Genomic DNA, 25,314 nt, shown 5'->3' on the forward strand with positions numbered 1-25,314 from the left:
CTTGCTCCAACTCATGTCCATGAGTCAGTGATGCCATCCAACCATCTCATCTCTGTTGCCCTTTCTCTTGTTCTCAGACTTTTCCAGCATCAGGGTCTTTTCTAAAGAGTCAGCTCTTCACATTGGGTGGCCAAAGAATTGGAGCTTCAGCATTAGTCCTTCAATGAATATTCATGGTTGATTTCCTTTAGGATTAACTGGTTTGATCTCCTTGCTGTCCAAGGGACTCTCAAGAGTCATCTCCTGCTGCACAGTTCAAAAGCATCAATTTTTCGATCCTCAGCCTTCTTTATGGTCCAACTCTCACATCTGTTTATGACTATTGGAAAAACCATAGCTTTGACTATGCGAACCTTTGTTGGCAAAGTGATATTTCTGCTTTTTAGTATTCTGTCTAGGTTTGTCATAGCTTTTCTTCCAAGGAACAAGCATCTTTTAATTTGGTGGCTGCAGTCACTGTCCACAGTGATTTTGGAGCCCAAGAAAATAAAATCTGTCACTGTTTCCACTTTTCCCCATCTATCTGCCATGAAATGATGGGACCAGATGCCATATCTTCATTTTTTGAATGCTGAATTTTAAGCCAGCTTTTTCACCTTCCTCTTTCACCTTCATCAAGAGGCTCTGTAGTTCCCCTTTGCTTTCTGCTATTAAAGTGGTATCATCTGCATATCTGAAATTATTGCTACTTCTCCTGGCAGTCTTGATTCCAGCTTATGCTTCATCCAGCCCAGCATTTCACATGATGTACTCTGCATATAAGTTAAATAAGCAGATGACAATATACAGCATTGATGTACTCCTTTCCCAATTTTGAACTAGTCCATTGTTCCATGTCCAGTTGTAACTGTTGCTTCTTGTCCTGCATACAAGTTTCTTGGGAGGCAGGTTAAGGCGGTCTGGTATTCCCATCTCTTTAAGAATTTTCTACAGTTTGTTGTGATACATACAGCCAAAGGCTTTAGCAGTGAAGCAGAAATAGATGTTTTTTTGGAATTCCCTTGCTTTTTTCTATGATCCAGCATATGTTGGCAATTTGATCTCTGGTTCCTCTGCCTTTTCTAAATCCAGCTTGAACATATGGAGGTTCTTAGTTCATCTGCTGCTGAAGCCTAGCTTGAAGGATTGTGAGCATAGTCTTGCTAGCATGTGAAATGAGTGCAATGGTATGGTAATTTGAACATTCTTTGGGATTGGAATGAAAACTGATCTTTTCCAGTCCTGTGGCCACTACTGAGTTTTCCAAATTTGCTACCACATTGAGTGCAGCACTTTAACAGCATCTTCTTTTAGAATTTGAAATAGCTCAGCTGGAGTTCCATCACCTCCACTAGCTTTGTTTCTAATAATGCTTCCTTAAGTCCACTTAACTTCACACTCCAGGATGTCTGGCTCTAGGTGAATGACTACACCACTGTGGTGATCTGGGTCATTAAGACCTTTCTCGTTCAGTTCTTCTCTATGTTCTTGCCACGTCTTATTAATCTCTTCTACTTCTGTGATTCCTTGCCATTTCTGTCCTTTATTGTGCCCACCTTTGCGTGAAATGTTCCCCTGTTATCTCGTTTGTTTGAAGAGATCTCTAGTCTTTTTCATTCTGTTGTTTTCCTCTTTCTTTGCATTATTCACTAAAGAAGGCTTTCTTATCTCTTCTTGCAATTTTCTGGAGGTCTGCGTTCAGTTGGGTATATCTTTCCCTTTCTCCTTTGCCTTTTGCTTGTCTTCTTTTCTTAGGTATTTGTAAAGTCTCCTCAGACAACCACTTTGCCTTCTCGCATTTCTTTTTCTTTGGGATGGTTTTGGTCACCACCTCCTGTACAATTATAAACCTCTGTCCATTGTTCTTCAGACACTGTCTACCAGACCTAATCCCTTGAACCTAGTTGTCATCTCCACTGTATAATCATAAGGGATTTTCATTTTAAATATAGGACACAGAAAATTTGAATGTGAAAGCATGTATATCATGAGGAATATTTCTTACATGACTTCTATCATGTTTTTGTACTTTTAGACAAGTCATTTTAACTCTAAAATGAGATGATCTACTATAATAGAAGGTGACCTACTATAATATAATAGAAGACAGCTGGGCGTGTCTTCTATTTATACCTCTATGTTTTATAAACAGCTTTGTTGAGGTATAACTAACATACCATGTAGTCACTCTTTTGAAATACACAATTCTGTAGGTTTTAGTGTATTCACCACTGTGTTTAATCTTCACCACAGTCAATTTTATTCATTTATTTATTTATTTTTAAACACTTTCTCCCCCCCCCCCTACTTTTGACTACACCATGCAGCTTGTAGGATCTAACTTCCCTAACCAGGGATTGATTCCACACCCTTGGCAGTGAAAGTGCTGAGTCCCAACCACTGGACTGCCAGGGAATTCCCACCACAGTCAATTCTAAAACACTTCCATTACTTCATAAAGAAACTCTATAATCTATAGCTATCAACCACCATCCCGCCAACCCCAAACAGCTACTAATCCACTTTCTGTTTCTATAGATTTGTGTGTTTTGGATATTTCCTCTAAAAAGGAGTCATATATTAATAATATATAACCTTTTATGATTGGCCTGTTTTACTTTAGCTTAATGTCTATGAAGTGCATCATGTTATAGCATGTTTCAGTTCTTCATTCATTTTTATCACCAAATAATATTCTATTGTATGGATATACCACATTGTGTCTTTCCAATTGTCAGAGATGGATATTTGGATTGTTTCCACATTCTTCCTATTATGATAATGCTACTGTAAACATGTATATACATGTTTTGGGGCATGTTTTGAATATGTTTCATTTCTCTTGGGCATATACCTAGAAATGGAATTCCTGGGTCATATGGTAGCTATATTTAATTGAGGGACTTTCAGACTATTTTCCAAAGTGGCTGCACCAGTTTCCATTCTGACTAGCAATGTGTGTAAGAGTTTGGAGTTTCAATTTTTCTACATCCTTACCAACAGTTGTTATTATCTGTCTTTTTTCTTCTAGCCATCCCAGTGGATGTGGATTGGAATCTCACTGTAATTTTGATTTGTATTTTTCCTGATAACTAGAATGATGTTGAGCATCTTTTCATGTGCAGTGAGTGCTGCTTTAAATTTTGTGCCCTGTGCATCTCACTTGCGTCACCTTTTGTCCTGGCTGGCCGTGTCTGAGATCAAAACTAGCCTCATAATACTAAAAGATTTTGTCTTTTCACTTTCATTCACTTTTGAGTGTACAGTGAAGTTTTCCAGAGACAGCATGATTTCAAAATAGATTGATTGCAAGCACAGATATGCCAATCAAGCTGTCATCTGTTAAGGCAGACATTGAAGAGACTTGCAAAAATAGATAACAGTACCATTCTTCTCACTAAAGTTTTGTATTGGTAAATACAGTTTTTTTTAAAATGAAAAAATATGTTATTTGTGTTACTGTGTAGTTAATTAGTACTTTTGATTAACTGAATACTTGAAATTTCTCTTTTAATTTCTAATACAATATATATGAATGGCTGTAACCCATTTAACAAAAACTCTTTGTGATCCTTCGTAATTTTTAAGGTTTAAAAAAGATCTTGAGATCAAAAAGCTTGAAAACTGCTGAACTAGCCTAATATTACCCAAGACTTTGGAATTCCTGCTGTAGACGAGAGGAGATTAGTAAAAGGTTGCTAAATAGGTGTGCATTCCCATATGACATCAGGTAGAACAAGTTTGTAGTGCTTAGTGAGAATAGTCAAGAATTTAATTATTTTATCCAGAAAATCTTAGGTATCCACTGATGGAGGTAGAAAAAGAAGGTGAGAATTAGTCAAAATTATAGATTGGCAAGAGGGAATAGCAGAAAGCTGAGGAAGTGGATAAATAAGCCTCAGACATTACTAAAGACTCTGTAGAAATGGCTGACCATTTGTTCTAGGAGAAGTTAAAGAAGCAGGATAAAACAAAAGAGATCTGATAGTTCTAATAAATAGTAACATAGAGGGGAGAAGGTACATTGATTGCATCATGTAAATAAAGGCCAATTCAGCAGGAAGAAAGTATAGGAAAATTCAGGACACAGGTGGAATGGTCAGATTGAAGAATCAACCTTAGTGGACTTCCCTGGAGTTACAGTGGTTGAAAGTCCAACTGCTAATGTAGGAGATACAAGTTCAATCCCTGGTCCAGAAAGATTCTGCCTGCCGTTGAGCAACTAAAGCCTGTGCGCCATACCTACTGAGCCTGAGCTCTAGAGCCCTTGACCACAACTACTGAACTACTGAGCCCGAGCGTTGCAGCTACTGAGGCCCAACTACCTCACCCCCATGCTCTGCAACATGAGAAGCCTACCCACTTCAGTGAAGAGTAGCCCCCTCTCACCACAACTACAGAAAGCCCACGTGCAGCAGTAAAGACCCAGTGCAGTCAAAAATAATAAGTAATAAATAAACAAGTTAATTAATATAAAATGTTAAATAAAGAAAAATAACCAACCTTAGTTGTTAAAAGTTTATCACCTGAAAGGAAAGACTAACTCTAGGAGTCCTTAGACTTGGGTTCACCAGTTTCAGACTTGCTGCTTAGAGGTTCAGTCATTTAATGTTTATAAGCCTCAAGGTTCTCATCTGTAAAATGAGGAGAATAATAATTACATTGATTATTTCTCAGAGCCCTGCAGAACAAAGGAAGCAGCACGTTAAATTCTTTGTAAGCTATAAAACTTTGTAATTCTTACAGGTAATGTAAGAACTATATACTTGTCATTTTCATAAGCCTTTCCTTTTTTTAATTTCAGGCAGAACTCAAAAGCTTGATGGACAACGCTTCTTCTTCCTTTGAATTTGCTAAAGAGCTCATCAGGCACAATCTGGTGAATAAGAGTTTCCAGTCTTGATGATTTGAGGCCTACCCTATTTTGGGTGCATTACAGTGGTTGGGAAGATGAATGAAGGAAAATATCTCAACAAGTATTTCTCTACTCCAAGTGAATTCTTTCTTCTTGTGGAGGAGAGAGAATGAGTTTAAGATACCAGGTTCTTTCCTTACTGGGAAGGCAGTAACACATACTTAACATTTAGAAAGAAGTGTGAGGCAGTGAGATCCAAGTGTTCATTTTGTTGGCAAAGACAAAGGAACATATCCTTTACTTTCTGATGAAAGTGAAAATCCTTTACTTTCTGATGAAAGTAAAACTTGAGCTAGTCTTTGAAGAATGACTTGCATTTAAAGGTTTCATTAGTGGCAAGGACATGGATGAATGAATGAGGAAGACGTATGTGAGCAGACTGAATTTACTGGAACAGAAAATTTGCACTGGGATAGTTGCTAAAAAAAAAAAAAAGGTTCAGATAAGTTTCAAGTTTGATTCAATTGACTCAGCAGTAAAGTGGGTGCAGAGCAGCTGTATTCAACTCAGACACCTGGGGTCACTGAGCAAATTACTCAGTATTGTTGAGTTTCAGATTGCTTGTGTGAATATGGCAATAATAATAACTACACCTTTTCCTTCTGATTTCTCTGCACCTTCGTTAGCACTACGTCTCCCGGTACCAATGCTGAAAACCATAGCTGGTTTAGACTTTCTCTTCCCCTTTATTTCTGATACTCAGTCACTTAATCCTATTAATTCTTCGTTGGCAGTGTTTTCTATTTTTTCCATTCCTCCTCTAACTCAGGCCTCCATCACAGAGTTTTCTGAGGTTATTTTGCATTATGAGCTCCTCCCTCTAAGCTTTTCACTTCTAATTTAGTCTATAAATTAAAGCCAGATTCATTTTTGTGGAGAATATGATATGTTAGAGAGAGTAGTCTGGAAATTAAACTTGGAAAGAGATTAAGACTGGAAGATTAAGAGATTAACATTTAGGCGTTTTCATAAGAGTAGGGATAGCTGAAGAAAAGGTTAAAAAAAGAGAAATATTGTTCCAAGAGAGTGTTTGTATTTAAGGGGCTGAAAGAGGAGAATAAGGAAATAACTCAAAAAAGGGCAGGCAAGAGAAAACACCTACATAATGTACAACCCCTTCTGCAACACAGGTTTGAAATGCATGGGTCCACTCATACACAGATTTTTCTCAGTCATAAATACTATACTATCTGAGGTGGGTTGAATCCTCGTATATGGAGGAACCCTGCATGTGGGTGGCTGACTGTAAATTACATTTGCATTTTCAATTGTGTGGAGAGTCAGCGCCCTTAAACAATCCCCCTTACCATTGTTCAATAGTCAACAGTCATTTTATAAAACTTTTCTAATTTTTATATAATTTTTAAAGGTTATACTCCATTTATAGTTATTACAAAATATCAGCTATGTGCTCTGTGTTATACAAATACATCTTTATATCCTGTCTTATACCCAATAGTCTGTACTTCCCCCACCCCCCACATACTGCCCTCCCCACTGGTAACCACTAGTTTGTTCTCTATATCTGTGAGTCTGTCTGCTTCTTTTCTGCTCTATTCACTGGTGTGTTGCATTTTTTTTTAGATTCCACATATAAGTGATATCAAACATTATTTGTCTCTCTGTCTGACTTATTTCACTTAGCATAATGCCCTCCAGGTCCATCCATGTTGCAAATGCAAAATTTTCGTTATTTTTTATGGCTGAGCAATATTCCATTGTATATACAGACCACATCTTCTTTGTCCATTCATCTCATCTGTTGATGGACACATAGGTTGCTTCTGACTGTTATGTCATTGTGCTGTGCTGTGCTTAGTCGTTCAGTCATGTCTGACTCTTGGCAACCCCATGGACTGTAGCAACCCCATGCTCCTCTGTCTATGAGGATTCTCCAGGAAAGACTACTGGAGTGGGTCACCATGCCTTCCTCCAGGGGACCTTCCCAACCCAGGGACTGAACCCAGTCTCCTGCACAGTAGTGGGTTCTTTACTGTCTCAGCCACGAGAGAAGCCACCGCAGAAGTTGTAATGTCATTACAACGACACGTTTTAATCACCCAGGAGATTCTTTAAAATATTAATGTGTGAGATTTTTATTGAATGGTTGGGCTGAGGTTCAACTATCAATACTTCTCTTAAAAGTTTTCCAAGTGGATATAATATACAGCCAGAGTAAAGAACCTTTATATATACATATAACTGGAAGGTGCATATTAGCTAGTGATGGGAGTTATACTTGGAGGGTGGGATTAAAAAGAAAAGTGAGAAAATGGTAATTTTCCTTTTGCCTGTTGTAATGCTGCTGCTACTACTGCTAAGTCACTTCAGTCGTGTCCGACTCTGTGCGACCCCATAGACAGCAGCCCACCAGGCTCCCCCGTCCCTGGGATTCTCCAGGCAAGAACACTGGAGTGGGTTGCCATATGTAAGTTTTTTCTAGTAAATACAGATTAATTTTATAGTTTAAGACAAAGCCTGAGAAACATATTAAGCAGTACAAATTGTTACTGACATCAGCTTTTGCAGTCAGACCTGATGTCAAAATCAAGTACACTATATACTAGCTTTGTAACTGTGGGTAAGCCACTAAACACTGATGAGTCTCTATGTTCTCTTATGTAGAATAGAGGAAATCACAGCACCTACCTTATTTCCTTGTGAAGATGACATGAGGTAATATATGTAAGGTACCTCAGGCAGTATACAGCATACAGTAAGCATTTAGTAAATAGTGCTTTTATTGTCATGCTATGGCCACCGGTGTCAAAACTGCAGATATGTCATGGAGCAAGAGGAGAGGAAAGTCTATTGAATTTGGTCAAAGGGGTTGATATTTGTGACTTGTAGAATGGGTTTCTTAGTGTGCAGAGAGCAGCAGCAAGTTTTCTGGGAGGTTAAGGAGAGGAAGAGAGGAAGTTGAAACAGCAAACCACTTACTTTTCAAGTGTGGCATTGAAAGCAGGAGAAAAAGTACAATGCTCTTCAGAGGGAACAGTGGCACCAAGTGAAGTGAAGATTTTTCAAGAGAGTAGGAACCTTTGTGCGTATTTAAAGTTGAGAAGTGGGACCAGGATTAATGAAGTAGAATATTACTGCAGAAACAAAATCCAAATGGAGTTAAAGTCATGACATCAAATAAGACAGTTGTAGGGATTAATCTTGGCAAGGGAAGGGAGCATCTTAGACAAGGAGAACCAAAACAAATGACCAGATGGATATTTTGATATAGAAAGAAGAGATTAAGGAGTTTATGCCTGATTGCCTTGATTTCTGTATATTTATTTGTGAAATAATTTACTATGTGTCAGATACTGTGCTAGGCTGTGGGTACAAAACAGCATGTGAAACCATCCTTTCATGGATGGTGTTTTTGTTTTAGCCATCCTCTGTAGCTTTTGTTATCATATGACAGCATACTTAAGCTTGCTCTTTGAAAGTCTCTTCCCATTTGAGTATAGACTATATACTATAGACAGAACTATATAGTATAGTATAACTATATTATAAGTCAGACAGGAGAAGGACTCTTTCCTGGCGTAGCCCTGGTATTACAATACCAGGAATATAGTAGGTGTTAATGAATATTTACTAATATTTTAATAAAACAAAATATAACCTACCATATGCCATGCATGTAGCCCACTTTAACTTATTTCATTCTTATGATAACTCTGAAAGGTGGACATTACTAATGTCATTTAGAGATGAGGAAATAATCTCAGAAGGATTTCATAAATTCCTTCATGGAGTTTTTAATGTAGAATATCTGTCTAGAAAAAAGTTTCATTAATTATTGGATACTTTAAGAGTTTCATATAGTTCTTATGAGGAGAAAGGGAAATATATGCAATAGGGCCATGCCTTTATTCTATTTCTTACATTTAGGATGACTTTTTTCTGGCCGTGAAGCACAGTGCCCCAAACAAGGATCAAATCCGTAGCCCCTACATTTGAAGCACAGAGTCTTAACCACTGGACTGCCAGGGGAGTCCCTAGGATGCCTTTTTTTTTTTTTTTAATGAGGTCAAGGTCATGTGTGTATTGAGAAAACTTCAAAAATATATTCATCCCTCCAAAGAGTAACTGTTGTGCCAGCTCCGTGTGTATTTCCACCAATAAACATACTCATGTTTGCTTCCATAATAATGGCTTTTCTGTCTTTAGGTAGTTTTCCGAGGAGGAGAAGGGGCTTTGCAGGTTTTGCCTCCCCTGGTTGATGTCATTCCTGAAGCTAGGCTAAACCTAGTGATTTACTATCTTCGTCAAGGTAAGAGAAATGTGTCTTGATCTTGCCTATGTAAGACATTTTAGAACATTTACTCTCCAACTGAACTACTTGCTTAACCTTTAAAATCACTTCATAATACTTCCAAAAATATATTTGCAGCAGGTTCACAGGACAGAGCAAATTTATTGATATTTATTTGTTGTGCCTTTTCTCTTTATCTCCTCTTTCCTCTTCTGTTGCTTCCAATCTCTTGCCCATTCTGGTTTTTTTCTTTTCCTCTTATTTTTCTGCCCTTTGTCCTCTATTCATTTTATTTCCGGTTTTCTGTTGTTTTTCCTTTCCCTCCCTCATTTCTTCTTTTCTGTGTGTTCCTCTGTGTGTAATGTCCATCCACAGTTCCATGTGTCTTTTCTTTCTCATCATTAACTTTTTATTTGCTCTAATTATGTCTTTCTGTTTCCTTGTGCCCCCAGCTTCTGTGAAATATTAAGATGCGAAATGAGCATGGTATTTGTTGCCCCTAAGTAAGGATAAATTGGAGGCACAGGCCCAAGCAGTGTATTGTCTCACAGTCGTGAGCACAGGGTGGGAGCTCCCACGCAGGGGTGCTGGCAGTCTGTCATGGGCCTCGGACTAAGTGTGGGCCGTTTAAGGTGCATGGTAGGAACCAACCAGACAACATCCTCATCGAGGGAAATGTGAAGTGTTTATTAACAGGAAACCATGAACTTGCCAATAGTTCTCTCTCATTTGTTATATCAGCACAAAGAAATAAGCTTTTCGACAAGAATTAAAGAAACACCTTATATATTTTATAAACTAATTTTTATTCTAAGAACTTTCAAACATAAACAAAAGTTAATAGTATGAACACCCAAATAATAACCCCAGATACAATAGTCTTGTAGATATTGCCAGTCTTTCTTCATTTATCCTCCCTCTTCCAGTTTTGTTGTGAAATATTTTAAAGCAAGTCCCAGCCTTTGTGTCATTTTACTCCTATGTACTTTATTTATATATATATATATATATACACACACACACACACACACATATATATATATTTTTAAATGGATGTTTTTCTTATATAATTACGATGCCATAAGCATATACTTCCCTGTTCCTTATTTTTAGCTTGAACCCTTAAGTGCTTCGTGGCTTAATACAGGTTTCCTACAGATATTTGGTTATCTACTACTAAGCATTGAACTTGATGGAGAGTTAAGAGACAGAAAAAGCAAATCATACTTCTCATCAGTATTTGAAGGACCTTATCATTTGGGGCGACTGTTTCAGAAAAGTTTGCTAGGATACAGACTAATATGGCTACTTATTTCTTATATTTCAGACGATGTACAGGAAGCTTATAACTTAATTAAGGATCTGGAACCTACTACTCCTCAGGTAATTGACAATGTGTCACATTTTTACTAACCAAGTTTCATTGAAGGTGGAATTTCTGTTGAAAGGTAGTTGGAAGGCATATTAGGGAAGATTCCTGCTTGTAGACTCTCAGGAAAGTTTGTGTATGTTGATCTGGGAATATTTGTGAGACTTTTGATATGAGAGTCAATATTCTGGGCTTTTTTGACATTTGTAAACTCCCATAAATATGATCATTTCCTCAAAAGGGTTGAGGTTTGAAAATGCTGAAATCTAGAATTCTAATGAAACTAGACATGGAAACATGTCACCAGTATGACTGTCTGTACTGTGCCTTTGTCCCCTGCTGCTTGCTCACTCTTTGAAGGCAGGCACTGTGTTAGTATTGTGTCTCCAGTGATATGAACGCTAAGCATGTACTAGGCGTCCCACTCATTGAGTGAAAGACTGAAAAATACTTCCAGATCTAAGTTGGTATATTTCTCAAGTGTATTAAAAGCTTCAGCATCTTTTGTTTTATTCTTTTTAAGAGCTGTCTTAAATAAAAATAGTACTCACATAAAAATCAGAATTCCCTGGTGATCCAGTCATTAGGACTCCATACTTCCACTGCAGGGGATACTGGTTTGATCTCTGTTCAGGGAACTAAGATCCTGTGCGGTACAAAAAAATGAGAAATTCATAAAGCTAAGGAGAGTATCTGTTAAAGAATAGAACCAAGTCTGAAGGGGATATAGATAAGGACTCAGGACTCCAAAATGAGAATACCTTACAAATGAGAGTCAGAGGATTATTGTTATTAATTAATTTATTTATTTTTGAGGAAAGGAATCACTAGCAAAGGAAGGTTATTATATCATTGGAAAGGGAAAATTACATGTGTGTGTGTGTGATATGGTCACAGAGAATGGCAGTGGCTGATAAAGTGTAAAAATTATTACATAAAATTTTATGGTTAATTTTTCCACTGAATTGAAATAAAAGCAAAACTCCTATGCATGTCCACTGAGTTTTTCTGCTTATGATTGAGAATTTATGAATATGATTAATTCTGTTATATGAATACTTTTCTGAGAGCCAAATGAAAGTCTCCTAATTCTTTGATTCTTACCGGGGATAGAACAGAGCAAAGTGACTTTGGGTAACTTTTGATAATATATATAAATTAATATATATTATATATATATAATTATAATTATTATATTATTATATATATTATATATATAAATTAATATATAATATATATTATTATATATAATATATATAAAGCATTGAGTTGATGCACATGATTTTTTTGAGAGATATCTGTTAGTTTTTTGTTCCTGTTAAATTAATTACTGATATTGCACATTTCCAGGAGTATATCCTCAAAGGAGTGGTCAATGCAGCCCTTGGCCAGGAAATGTGTTCAGTGAGTATAAAACCACTGGTATCTAGTTTATGAAGTTACAATGTGTGGAAAAAATAAAAATGAATGTCAAAGTTCAACTAGTAATAACCATACAAATAGGCTCCTCTGCAGTTCCTTTTATTTCTCCATATCCACCAATCCAGATTACATTGTGACAGAATTCTGTGTTATTTGAAGACAGAAAAAGGGAATTCCCTGGTGGTCCAGTGGTTAGGACTTGGCACTCTCATTGCCAAGGGCCCAGGTTCAATCCCTGGATGGAGAACAAGATCCCACAAACCATGTGGCTTGTCCAAAAAATAAAGCAGAATAGAATAAAAACTGAAAAAAAAAAAAAAAAAGAAAGCTATAGGCTTAAGAGTTACTGCTTTTTAAGGGGAAAAAAAAGCCCAATTGTTGAACAATGTGTTTATCTAATAACAACAGCAAATCATTGCAAAACTTCATTTTTACTTTCACTGACTTTTTTTTTAACCTTGCATACCTCTGAGCTATAATTTTGGCATCTGTAAAATGAGAATAATTGTTTCTTTGGGGAAGTTTTTTATAAATACAAAACACTAACTAAAATTAAGCTCTTATTCACCTGAATATGGCATAGTAGGTTCTTTTTGGAATGAAATGGGATGTAAATAAATCTTTTTATCTCCAGCTCCCTCCAAATTGCCTCAAATAGGCAGTAAATAGCTATTGAATAAATTAATGATTTTACTTAGTAAGTTACTCCTTGTTTTAGTCATAGCTCCTACCACAAGGTCTGATATATGATAAAAGCAATAAATATTTGTTAAATGAATGAATGAATGAATGAGTTCATTTAATGAAGGTACTTTTAAGATAGAATTTGGGAATTGAATTTTTTTTCCTCTTTTCTATCTGATCTTAACTAGATTTTAATTCAATTACAGATTGTCACTTTCTAGTTGGTGATGCTAGTAAAAAATAATACTGCTGATTTGAGGAGAATTTAAAATTTGTTAAATCCTGACAGATATGTTGAAACCATAAAGTGTAATACAAATGATGTATTTTCAGTTCATTCCTCTTATCAGCTCTGCTTGGTTTTTTAGAGGGATCATATGAAAATTGCCCAGCAGTTCTTCCAGTTGGTGGGAGGATCAGCTAGCGAATGTGGTATGTTTGAATCTGTACATGTGAGAACGATTTATCACTGGAGTTGGTCGTATATTGACTGGTGAAGTTTGATTCTGTGTCCAGGGATATATCTGTTAGGTTTCCTATTGTAAAGCAGGAACCCAGACACAGAAGAGAATATTAGATTAGCCCTTCTTAACAGCTCAGCTAAAATGGGATGAGAGGATATATAAACAGAGGAGAATAAGTATATTCTGTAGTTCATAAGAGTTTTAAATATCTGATTCTGTTTTTTATTTGAAATGTTCACTTTGATTTCTCAAGGGCTTTTTGGGTATAAAGCTTTTGTCATGCTGTAGATATTTTTTCAGAAGGTCATTTGCTTTTAATTTTACCTATGGTATTTTTCCCATATGAAAACATTTAAATCTTATTTATCTTTTCTATAATGATTTATTTTATGGGTATCAAGCTTAGAAAATGCTTTTTTATTCCTGAAGTTATATAATATTCACCTATATTTTGCCAGTAGTTTTGCGGCTTCATTTTTGTTATTAAACTATTGATCTCATCATTCAAGATTCAGTGTAAGTTTTGAAAAAGGCATCTAAAAAGGACTGACAGTCAGCCAGTATAAACCAGTATGGCTGGCTGTACCTGTTTTCAGTGGCTGGCATCTATTCTGACAGTGTTCATGCTGAAGTGATTATTAAGTATTCTGATCACCGATGGGGATTCATTTTCTTTCAATTGTTTCACCAAAACCATTTATTGGATCGTATTTTCTTTCCCCATTTCACTTCATTCTTACAACAAAAATTTATTGAGGTGTTAGGGATACAGCAATAAACAAAACCAGCCAATTCCCCCACCCTTGTGCATTGTTCAGTCTAGAGAGAACAAACTATAGACATAAGAAATAGATTATACAGTGTATCTGACTGTGGTAAGTGTTACAGAGGAGAAAATTGAACAGAGGAAGGAGGATCAGGAGTGACCATGGTGAAGGTAGGGTATTACACGTATCCTCTGCCACTTCAAATAGGAATCTGTTATCAGATAAGTTGGTCAGAATCAGGATCAGATGGTTCCATGGCCAAATATTTCTCCATTTGAGATCAGAAGTATTAGGTTGTCTTAGATGAGTAATGATGAGTACTAATTCATATTCATTGAATGTGCAGGTGTTGGAGCTGAATGAGAGAATCAAAGCCCTGGAAAAAAGACCTAGGGAAAACTGTAGCCCGAAGGACACATGCTCATGCGGGACTCAGAGTTAACCGCAGGAGAGACTATTGGTCATTCTTGAGTACTGTGACTTCCACATGCCGAGGTTCTGTCCACTGAATACAATCTAACTTCGGAATCTAGAAAGATGTCTTGGAATACATTTCTTATTGCTAAATTATAAAATAGCTCACATTTCAGCTAAAGAGAACTTTTAGTTTCATGAATGCACCTGATTTTTTTCCCATTCCATTTCAGATACAATACCAGGAAGGCAGTGCATGGCTTCCTGTTTCTTCCTGCTTAAGCAGTTTGATGATGTCTTGATTTACCTCAACTCCTTTAAGGTCAGTGTTGAGTTTTCTAGGTGATTTTGTATACAAAATACTCTATATAATATGTCACAGATAAGATACTTTTGGAGATGACCCTTTTACTGTGGGAGTAATAGTGGTATCAGCTAATTCCTCAAAATTATTTTTGTGTTTATCTGGTATAACTGTTGTTTTTATATTTTATATGTTAAAGCTCAGTGTGACCTGTTCTTGGGATGTTTTTCAGAGTTACTTCTATAATGATGACATCTTTAACTTTAATTATGCCCAAGCCAAAGCTGCAACTGGCAATACCAGTGAGGGTGAAGAGGTAGGTACCTGCTTTTGAAGACTTTTGAATGATTCTATCTAAAAACATTATCTTTTTCTCATGGAAATACATGTTTAAAGCTAACGGATTATTGAAAGTTCCATTGTTCTTAGGTTACATTAAAAAGTAGAATATAAATAAATACATAGATTATGACCACATTCATGTTTTCCTTTTTTGGATGAATTTTATGGGGCTTCCCAGGTTGTGCTGGTGGTAAAGAACCCACCTGTCAGTGCAGGAGACATAAGAGATGCGGGTTTCAATCCCTGGGTGGGGAAGATCCCCTAGAGAAGGAAATGGCAACCCACTCCAGTATTCCTGCCTGGAAGGTCCCATGGACAGAGGAGCCTGGCGGGATACAGTCCATATTGACAGATATACATGTCTAACCACATTCATATTTTCCTTTTTTGGATAAATTTTATAAAGACATAACATACATGGAGAAAAGTATACAAATCAAAGTACACAGCTTGATGAATTTTTAAAGTGAACATACGCAAATAGTCAGCACCCAGATCATAAAGTAGAATTTTATCATAACCTGGGGAACCCTCTCATCCCCTTTTGGAGTCAGTCCCTTTCCCACAAGGCTAACCACTATCTTGATATCTAACTCCATAGATTGATTATCCAAATGATTCAAAATATTTCCGTTGAGTTACTTAATTCAGTTTTGTTATTATTCAACAAATGACTCAACTTATTATTATTGAAATTCTAAGTGTTTTCCAATTTCCATCATGTTTAGAAATTATCTTTTTATTATCTTTAACTGTGAGTTATTTTAAAACATGTTTCATGATTTTCAAGTGTATATGTTATCTTTTCCAGGTTTTTTTTCTTATTAATATATTTTTTATTGAAGAATAATTGCCTTACAGAATTTTGCTGTTTTTGGTCAAACCTCAACATGAATCAGGAGGGGAAATATATATATCCAGGTTATTTTGATTTCTAACTTAATTGTATTGTGGTCATAGAGTGTGGTCTGTATAACACAAATCCTTTAAAATCTGTTAAGACTTGCTTTAATGCCCAGTAGCATCTGCAGTTGTTAATTATTCTGTTCAAATCTTCTATATCCTTACTAACCTCATGTCACCTTATGATATCAATAACTGAGTGCTCATCCTTGTCAGTAAGTCATGACTGACTCTGCAATCCCATGGACTATAGCCCATGTTCCTCTGTCCATGGGATTCTCCAGGCAAGAATACTGGAGTGGGTTGCCATTTCCTTCTCCAGGGCATCTTCCCAACCCAGGGATCAAACCCTTCTTCATTGGTAGGAGGATTCTTTACCACTGAGACACCAGGGAAGCCCTCAATAATTGAAACAGTAGTTTAGTTGCTAAGTCATATCTGACTTTTGCGACCCTGTGGACTGTAGCCTGCTAGGCCTCCTCTGTCCATGGGATTCTCCAGGCAAGAATACTGGAGTGCGTTGCCATTTCCTTCTCCAGGGGATCTTCCCAACCCAGGAATCAAACCCAGGTCTTTTGCATTGCAGGCCGATTCTTTATTGACTGAGCTACGAGGAAAGCCTCAATAACGGAGAGAAATGTGTTAAAATCACCACAATTTTATCCTTCACTTTTCTCAGCAGCCTTTGTAGAATTTGGTGATTATAATGCTCATTAGTCTAAGGCAAGCTGCTGTGGATGTTTTTACTATGAAAGCTTCTGTATGTTTGTTCCCTGTTCCTTCCTCTTGCAGGTTTTCCTTTTAATCCAAAGTGAGAAGATGAAAAATGACTACATTTACCTCAGTTGGTTAGCTCGGTGCTGTGAGTGTTCTTTTAAACATTATAGAGGAATCTTCCTTTTATTGAGTGTTTTCTGATTTTGTCTTGTAGAATGGTTAAACTCTGAGATTGGTTGTTAGTGCTGCTCAGTAAAGGTGGCCATGTGTACGTATATATACAAGTGTGCCCTGCGGTTAGTTCTTCCATATGGCCGTGATCTAGCACCAGCAGTCCTAAAAGATGCTAAGTTCTTTCTTTAGCATGTTCCGGCTTTCAGAGTCTCAGTTTACTTTGCCTTTTTTTTTTTGCTAAATGATATTGTTATGTTAATTTTACCTTTTCACTATGGTGCAGGCCTGAAACGTAGTAAAATGTCAAAAACATAATTTTTGTGTGCTATATATATATATATATATAGCCTATCATCTCTGTCTTTCTCTCTCTCTCCAGTGTTTTTTCTTGTTCCTTTTTTTCACTTGGATTTAAAATGTTCACTAAGGTTTTGATGTCTTAGGAAATTTTAGCAATTAGATCTTCTAAGTGAGCCTGAAACTTTATGAGTGGGATTGAATGAATGATAGATGACTTTTTAAGCAGATGAGCAAAGTGGGAACTACTGAAAATCAACTCAGTCTAAAAAGACCTACTTACCTGAAGCCTAACAAGTATTTTAAGCACTGTATATAGAGTCCTGATGGGGAACCAGTTTAATACCAACATTGCAAGCTTTCCATGTAAAATGTTCACTGTTCACTATTACTTACTATGTTTCTAACATAAAACCAAATCCATAGACTAGCAAGATGCAGAAGTGTACTTCTTGTACATTTAGAAAACATAAATCTTTGTTTCTCTTTGTAGACATTATGAATAAGAAGCCAAGACTAGCCTGGGAGCTTTATCTCAAGATGGAAACCTCTGGCGAGTCCTTTAGCCTCCTACAGCTCATTGCTAATGACTGCTACAAGGTGAGTCTGAGTGAAATCTAAGGGGAAAGTGAAGATCAGTATCACATTGGTGCATTGACTAAATGTTAGGGGAAAGTGTCTTAGAGACTAAATGGTCATAGGTGAGAATTTACATAGTGATATCAGAAATGTCATCCCTTTTATAAATGAACTGCTCAGAGATAGGCAAGATTTTATGTGTATATAAAACATGTATACATATAAATGAAACGTGAAAATCATACGTACGGAAATAGTGGTTTAGAGAGGAGGTTTTAGATTTCTAAAGGCTATGACTCTTTAGGTATCATGCAGGGAGAGATATTCATCTGGTAGTTGGAAGTTTGGTTCTGAAGCTCAAGAATGATGGCCTCTGGACTTCCCTGATGGTCCAGTGGTTATGAATGTGCCTGCCAGTGCAGAGGACATGGATTCGATCCTGGTCTGGGAAGATTGCACATCTGCAGGGCAGCTAAGCCCAGCTGCCACAACTACTGACCCTACCTGCTAAGACAACTGAAGCCAGCTTGCCTGGAGCCAGTGCTCCAAAACAGGAGGAGCCATCGCAATGAGAAATCGGCACACCGCAGCTAGAGAGTAGCCCCTGCTCGTGCATAGGAATGGAGACCCAATCCAGCCAAAAGTAAACAAATTAGAAAAAAACAACAATGTCCTCTGACATTGAGAGACATATTTGGAGAAATCACCACTTCAGTAGTAATGCTGCTGCTGCTGCTTGCTGCTAAGTCGCTTTAGTCATGTCCGACTCTGTGCGGCCCCATAGACAGCAGCCCACTAGGCTCCTCTGTCCCTGGGATTCTCCAGGCAAGAATACTGGAGTGGGTTGCCATTTCCTTCTCCAGTGCATGAAAGTGAAAAGTGAAAGTGAAGTCGCTCAGTCGTGCCCGACTCTTAGGAACCCCATGGACTGCAGCCTACTAGGCTTCTCTGTCCATGGGATTTTCCAGGCAAGAGTACTGGAGTGGGTTGCCATTGCCTTCTCCGTCAATAGTAATAGATGCCCTGAAAAACAGTGAAATTTCCCAGATAAGGGAGTTAAGTAAGAAGAATAAAGAATTGCAAACCAAACCTTTGGGAAACCTTGGTGCAAATAGTAGAAGTAGACAGGAAGGACAAAGGAACCAGAAAAAGTGGAGTCAGATTTAGTAAAAGAGGAGCTTTGTGTGTGTGTGTGTATGTGTGTGTGTGTAGGGAGTTGGAAAGACAGGGAAGAATTTGGGACCCTATCCTATAGATTAAAAGCTTTTTACAAAACCTCAAATTCTGAAAACTATTTGGTGAATATTTCTTCCTGTTCAAAAGATAGGAAAACATTAGGTAAAGAGAGTCTAGTATCAACTTAATCAATAATAGCTCATTTCAAAGTGAATCATTACAAAAATAAAGCAAATCACCATCAATGGAAAAGGTTTTTAAAACATAGGAAACTTAAAAGTGTTTAATAGAACTTAGATGGCAATGATATTAAGTGAGTTAGAGAAGGCAGAGGGAAAGAAACACTGAAAGACAGGAACTTAGTTCAATTTTAAATGTATAAAATCGGAAGTGTGGTTTGTGAAGAGTGGGGTAGGTGGCAGGGGAGCCGGCACTGTTGGCCCCATGCATTGGGGTGAGGGTTAGCCATAGTATTCTTTGCAAATGTGCTTGGTGTAACTAATCACTGTTAATTTCAGGAAACAGAAGTCACTGAAGCTCCTTAGCAAACCAGATTTTTGTCCTGTCCTGATTTGCTAAGTGAGGTTGTGCAAATGGTCAAATTGGTACTCGAGGAGAAGGAATGAGAAAAAGTGTCCTCTCCTCTCCAAAATACAGGACAATTTATAATAATATAAGTAGCAAGAATGAAAGAATTCTGGTTCCTGGAATAAACATTTTTATTCCTAGTTGTAGGGACCCCTGTTTTTACCTTCTCTTACAGTGTTGATTCATAAGAAATAATGTTACATTTACAAAAACTTCATCTGTTATGGGGTATTTATTTGCAATGATGTCTGAGTACTGTATTTTTCTGTGCATTACCTTAGTGTCAGAATGTTGTCTTTATTTTAAGATCATATGCATGTTCTCCTGCCAAGGATCTTTCACACAGACCCAAACAAACAAAAATGCCTTCAGATTTTGAGAAAATGAGGCACTGCATGGAAAAGGAATAGGAAGGGGAAATGAGTCACCAGTTGGGACACAGACATATGGCCCAAGTGTCTATAAAGCCAGGGTGTGTAGGAACAGTGGGCCTGGGTAAAGGGTCATTTTGGTAGGACCAATAAATAAAAAAAATAATAAAAAGAAAAAAAAATCGGAAGTGTGTTTGGGGCTCCCAGGTAGAGATATTATAGTAGGAAATATGCAGGGTGAACCTGGAGCTCAGGAATGCATGTGAAAGGTTTGGATTGGAGATGTGACTTCAGAAGTCAACAGAAGGTAATGGTGGCGGTGGTGGTGGTAGCCGCAGACTATGGGTAAGAATGAGAGTAACCAGTGATTGGGGTGAGGAGCCACGTGGAGCACCAGTCAGTATTTAAGGGATAGAAACAGAGGAGTCAGTAAAAGAGATAGACGATGAGGATGAACAGAACAGAAAGAAAAGAACCAGCAGAGAGAGAAAAAGAGCATTTTTCCTTACTCTTTTTCTTGTTCCTATTTTATCAAATGCCAAGGAAGGAAAATGTCAAATCTGCAGCTACACTGAATTGCATGAGGCCTGAGAAAACACTACTAGATACAGAAGAGAATTGGATTAGGAAACAGATTCAGTGAGAATAACATAACCCATAATCTTTAAAAAATTGATATATGATTTCATGTATATATATATATAAAGCATTCTTGAAATGACAAAATTATAGAGATGTAGGAAAAAACTGATGATTGCCAGAGGTTAGGAATGGTCAGCTGGGAGGTACAGCTTTGTGGTGATGTAATAGTTCTGTCTTAATAGGGGTGGTGGTTACATGAGTCTGACACACTTGATTAAATAACAGAAATGTTTACATACATTGTAGTGATGTCAGTTTCCTGGGTTTGATGTTCCATGGGACCACTCTGTACTATCTTTTAACTTCCTGTCAGTTTAAAATTATTCCAAAATAAAAAGGCTTTAGCAAATGACTCAACTAGGGCTATATCCAACAATATAGATAAGTTGTAAAAACATATACGAAGATACAAAATAATATTTACAGCATTATTTCATATAGTTAATATACTAAGAGGCAGCACTCAATTATGTTGTCTAAATGTATATACAAAGCTGATACAGTTATACAGTCAAAGAACTGATGCCTGTAAGACTCAGACTAGTAGTTATGAAAATAGGGGAAAAGCGGGCTGTGGTATAGAAGTGAAACACAGAGCTTTGGTTTTGCTATCAGTGTTTTGTTTCTTGACATGGGTGGTAGTTACACTTGTATTGACATTATAGTCATTAAACTGTGCATGTATGTTTCTCACATCATTTGGTGTGTTTCTTTACCAAAAATATATATATATATTTTTTTAGGTGAACATAGGAAGAAGGATTAACCTTGAAAAGGAATAAGAACACTTCTTTCTGTGAGATAGGCAGAATAATGAAGTATAATTTGAATGGAAGGCAGGAAAGTTGTGTCTTCCCTATGAAGTAGAGAAAAAAGCTAAGCTTAGAATACAATAGAGATCTTAAGGAAACTGGAAAGGTTTAAAGCAACGGTTTATGGAAAAGGAGAAGTAATTAAACCACACTAAATAAGGGAGGATTTCCCAGCAACTTGAAGACTTCAGTGAAATTGGTAACCCTATATGTTTATGAGACTGCAGCCATGAAATTAAAAGATGCTTGCTCTTTGGAAGAGAAGCTATGACAAACCTAGACAGCATATTAAAAAGCAGAGACAGCACTTTGCCAACAAAGGTCCATATGGTTTTTCCAGTAGCTATGTACGGATGTGAGAGTTGGACCATAAAGAAGGCTGAGCCCCAAAGAATTGATGCTTTTGAACTGTGGTGCTGGAGAAGACTCTTGAGAGTTCCTTGGACTGCAAGGAGATCAATCCAGTCAGTCCTAAGAGAAATCAACCCTGACTAGTCATTGGAAGGACTGATGCTGAAGCTGAAGCTCCAATACTTTGGCCACTTGATGCGAAGAGCTGACTCTTTGGAAAGACTCTGATGGTGGGAAAGATTGAGGGCAAGAGGAGAAGCGGACGACAGAGGATGAGATGGTTGGATGGCATCACTGACTCAATGGACATGAGTTTGAGCAAGCTCCAGGAGAAAGTGAAAGACAGAGAAGCCTGGTGTGTTGCAGTCCATAGGGTCACAAAGAGTTGGACACAACTTAGCAACTGAACAACAACAACAACATCTAAGCAAAATTTAATGATAGCATACTGTACAAGGCCATGGAAGTGTGTAGTGTGTTTGGGAAAGAAGTTTGTCAAAAAGAATTAAATATTTAAGAGGTTTGCTGTTTAGGAGTCAGTATACATCTAGGCATCCTGAGATGACAGGGCAAAGGTCAGGGAAAGATCATCCTCTTGGGTGAAACATGATCAAATTAGCAGAAAATGAATGAAAGTAGTCAGCTATGGTATGTATTGAGGAAACTTGAAAAACAACCAGTTTGGATCAGTCATCAGTGTTTATCCTCAAGAACAGAAGAACAGAATTAGAAGAAATGACAAATGTGTTGATTATAGCATAACTTGACTATATGTAGAAGAAATGTCATATTGCTGAAAACTTAATGAAGGTAAGAGGATTTAAACTGAACCCATGTACACAAACTGTGATTTCCCTTCTTGTTTTATTAAGGAATAGAAGTTAATTTGCTAACTAAGAATGTTATCATTACCCATGCACTTGTTTTATGTACTTATGTAGCTCTGTTTCATGGTATCTTTACATTTAGTTTCATTTTGTGGGATCTTTTGACTACAAGTATTACCACAATACTTTCTTTTATTCAGATGGGCCAGTTTTACTATTCAGCGAAAGCATTTGATGTCTTAGAGAGGCTGGACCCCAACCCTGAATACTGGGAAGGCAAGCGGGGTGCCTGTGTGGGCATATTCCAGATGATCTTGGCTGGGAGGGAACCCAAGTAAGTAGACAGACAAAAGACGCTATTCTGTGCACTTGCTGGTTTCCTGGGGGGGTGACAATTGTTTTCCTGGGTAACGTCCTCTGAAAATTATAAAGTAATCTATAGATTCAATGCAATAAAACGAGTATACTACCCAAAGCAACCTATAGATTCAATGCAATAAAATAATGACGTTTTAGAATAATGAATGAAAGTTTAAGTTTTATACTGCCATTTTCAAAAGCAATGTCTTTTTCAATCTCTTCTGCTCTTTTCTTTGCCTGTTGGGTTTTTTCTTGTGTCTCTTAGTTTAGACCTCAAAGAATTAGAAATGGAGCGAGTGTAGTTAAAAATTAATTTTTTTTTGCCTTCTCATATTTCAGGAAATACTGAGACATTAGACCACACAAAATTACATGGCATATAATTCCATTTGTAATAAAAGTTAAACTACTGAAAACTAAATTCCATTTTCTGAAAGTAATTTCATGGAATGTATTTGTTACTGATATGATAGAAGATAATGACTATTTTATAAGTAAATAATCTATCAAAAATTAGTTCCTACCTTGTATATATTTCTAGTACTATTAAAAGTTTAAAAGAATTTGGGTAGTTGAAAGAAGATACTTCAGGGAAAAAGGATAAAATATGAGAGAACCCTTAGGGAAGAGGATCAGTAGGCAGTCATCTATAGATCTGATGATGTAACAGGGAAGATTTAGTATGTATTACTTAAAACATGAGTTTTAATTTTAATTAAATCTAAATTAGCTATAAATATTGCATATTTGCCAAATCTTGGTCCTTAACTTTCCCCTCTTCTGTGTTTATCAATGTGTCACTTTTCTTAAAGAGCACATCTACCCTGGCTTTCTGACATTTTCACTTACGGCAGGGACACCCAGTTTGGGGTGATTACCACATTAAACAAAGGAGAACTCTGGGACTCAGTCAAGTTAAGTGACCTGTTAGCACAGAGCTAGAATTTGAACCCAGCTCCTTAATACACACTTTCTATTCTGTCCTACAGAATAACCATAGAAACAGAAATATTTATGTCATATTCAGACAAAAAAACATATGTGTATATGTGTGTGTGTGCAAACAAAGACTGAGACTGGTGAGGAGTTCACAGAATTTCCATTTTACTATGGCACCGTAAGAATAGAAAGCTAGGAAGTCTGTGATTGGTTTATGAAAACACAGGAAAAAGGCAGGCAGATATGCTGGCTAGAAGGATGTGAAGAACCATCACAAGTTATTTTAGCTGTTAATTTGCATTCTTGTCCTTCCACACCTTTTCCTCAGAGAGACCCTTCGAGAAGTGCTCCATTTACTGAGAAGCACGGGTAACCCGCAAGTCGAGTACATCGTCCGGATCATGAAGAAATGGGCCAAGGAAAACAGAGTGCCTGTCTAAAACAGCCCCAAGTCCTCCGGAACCCATCACCACTTTGACATAAAACTGGAGATCGTTTCCCTCAAGTTTATGTTAGAGACAGGGCTCTGTTTATTGACATCTCCTTCCTTGGTCTCCAAGCCTCCTGATCAGTGACAGGCTAGCTGAGACCAAGCCTCCTGGCTGAGTTAAGAGCTGTAGTCTGGGCTCTGGCTCCCATATGATCCCATGAGCAATAAGACTTTGGACTTGTCCAGTGCCTTTATTCTAAAAATACTCAGAGCACTCTTACGTAATTTACTGACTTTAAGGAGAATGACATAAACTTTTTTTATTTATTAGCATTCCATGGCATTTTCTCCAAGTTGCAGTAACAGATGCCTTTACTGCTCCAGGGTCACATCATTTCTGTCATCTTAATTTTAGCCATCTATGTACATGATCCTGTGTTACTGGGGAAATCCATAAAAAGTTTTGTAATACATCTCTGAATCTTAGGAGAGCAGAAGTTATAAATAGCTATCTGGTTCTAAGAATGGCAGTAAGACCCTTTATCAAACTGTCCAGGCATTAATAGATAATAGACTTATGGGGTTATTCTTTTGATAGTTGAATTGTTGATGATAATAACATGTTACAGCAGGGTAACATGTATATTGAAGTTTTTAAAAGGTGAGATCTATATGAAGAAAATCTGTGTGGGACATTTTAAAGATATTCAGGAAACAAAGTATACAGGTCTCATCAGTCACTTCTCCATTATATTTTAGGTAATCTTACTGGTTAGGTTTTCCTTCCTATATCTCACTAAGTAAACATCAATTTTTGAAAGTAGGGCTCCAAAGACTATTTTATTTATTAATGTAATGATAATAGAATATGAATCATGTCAAGTTCTCTGAGGGATTCCCTAATGGCTGGACTTTGTCCAAAGCGTATTCCAGCTCAATGTTGCTGAGCTCTTACAACAGGACTTATACAACTGAGCATTTTTAGGCTCACAACCTATTTTCAGAAGATCGACCTACACATTTTATGTACCAGGTTACTTTGTTTCTATATTACATACTTTGTTTCTGCGAGTTGAAGGTAGTAGCAGCATTACAGATACAAAAAGTGCAGAGCCATTCCTATCCAGCAGAACTCAAGGTCGCAATTCCTTGAAGCAGTAAAGACAAGACTTCTATAAGCGCTGAGTCAGGTTTTCCACCCCACGGGGGGGGGGGGGGGGGGGGGGGGGGGGGGGG

At 37.2% G+C, this 25,314-nt stretch overlaps 1 protein-coding gene and 1 non-coding gene across 2 annotated transcripts in view; both read left to right on the forward strand.

Annotated features, from left to right (window-relative positions):
- Positions 1-25,274, forward strand: part of TTC26 (tetratricopeptide repeat domain 26) — a 39,459-nt gene extending 14,185 nt beyond the window's left edge. The window contains exons 8-18 of the mRNA XM_040259971.1: positions 4,784-4,858; positions 9,062-9,164; positions 10,474-10,529; positions 11,866-11,919; positions 12,990-13,053; positions 14,500-14,588; positions 14,803-14,886; positions 16,608-16,677; positions 17,497-17,603; positions 22,550-22,683; positions 23,977-25,274. Coding sequence (XP_040115905.1) covers positions 4,784-4,858; positions 9,062-9,164; positions 10,474-10,529; positions 11,866-11,919; positions 12,990-13,053; positions 14,500-14,588; positions 14,803-14,886; positions 16,608-16,677; positions 17,497-17,603; positions 22,550-22,683; positions 23,977-24,088 — 948 coding nt within the window. The 3' untranslated portion in view covers positions 24,089-25,274. The remainder of the gene's footprint in view (positions 1-4,783; positions 4,859-9,061; positions 9,165-10,473; positions 10,530-11,865; positions 11,920-12,989; positions 13,054-14,499; positions 14,589-14,802; positions 14,887-16,607; positions 16,678-17,496; positions 17,604-22,549; positions 22,684-23,976) is intronic.
- TRNAE-CUC lies at positions 12,112-12,184 on the forward strand. Its single transcript has one exon. It is a non-coding gene; the product is annotated as a tRNA-Glu (tRNA).
- Positions 25,275-25,314: the final 40 nt, after the last annotated feature.

The sequence above is a fragment of the Oryx dammah genome, unplaced genomic scaffold (genome assembly GCF_014754425.2).
Source record: "Oryx dammah isolate SB20612 unplaced genomic scaffold, SCBI_Odam_1.1 HiC_scaffold_18, whole genome shotgun sequence".
Classification (NCBI taxonomy): Eukaryota; Metazoa; Chordata; class Mammalia; order Artiodactyla; family Bovidae; genus Oryx; species Oryx dammah.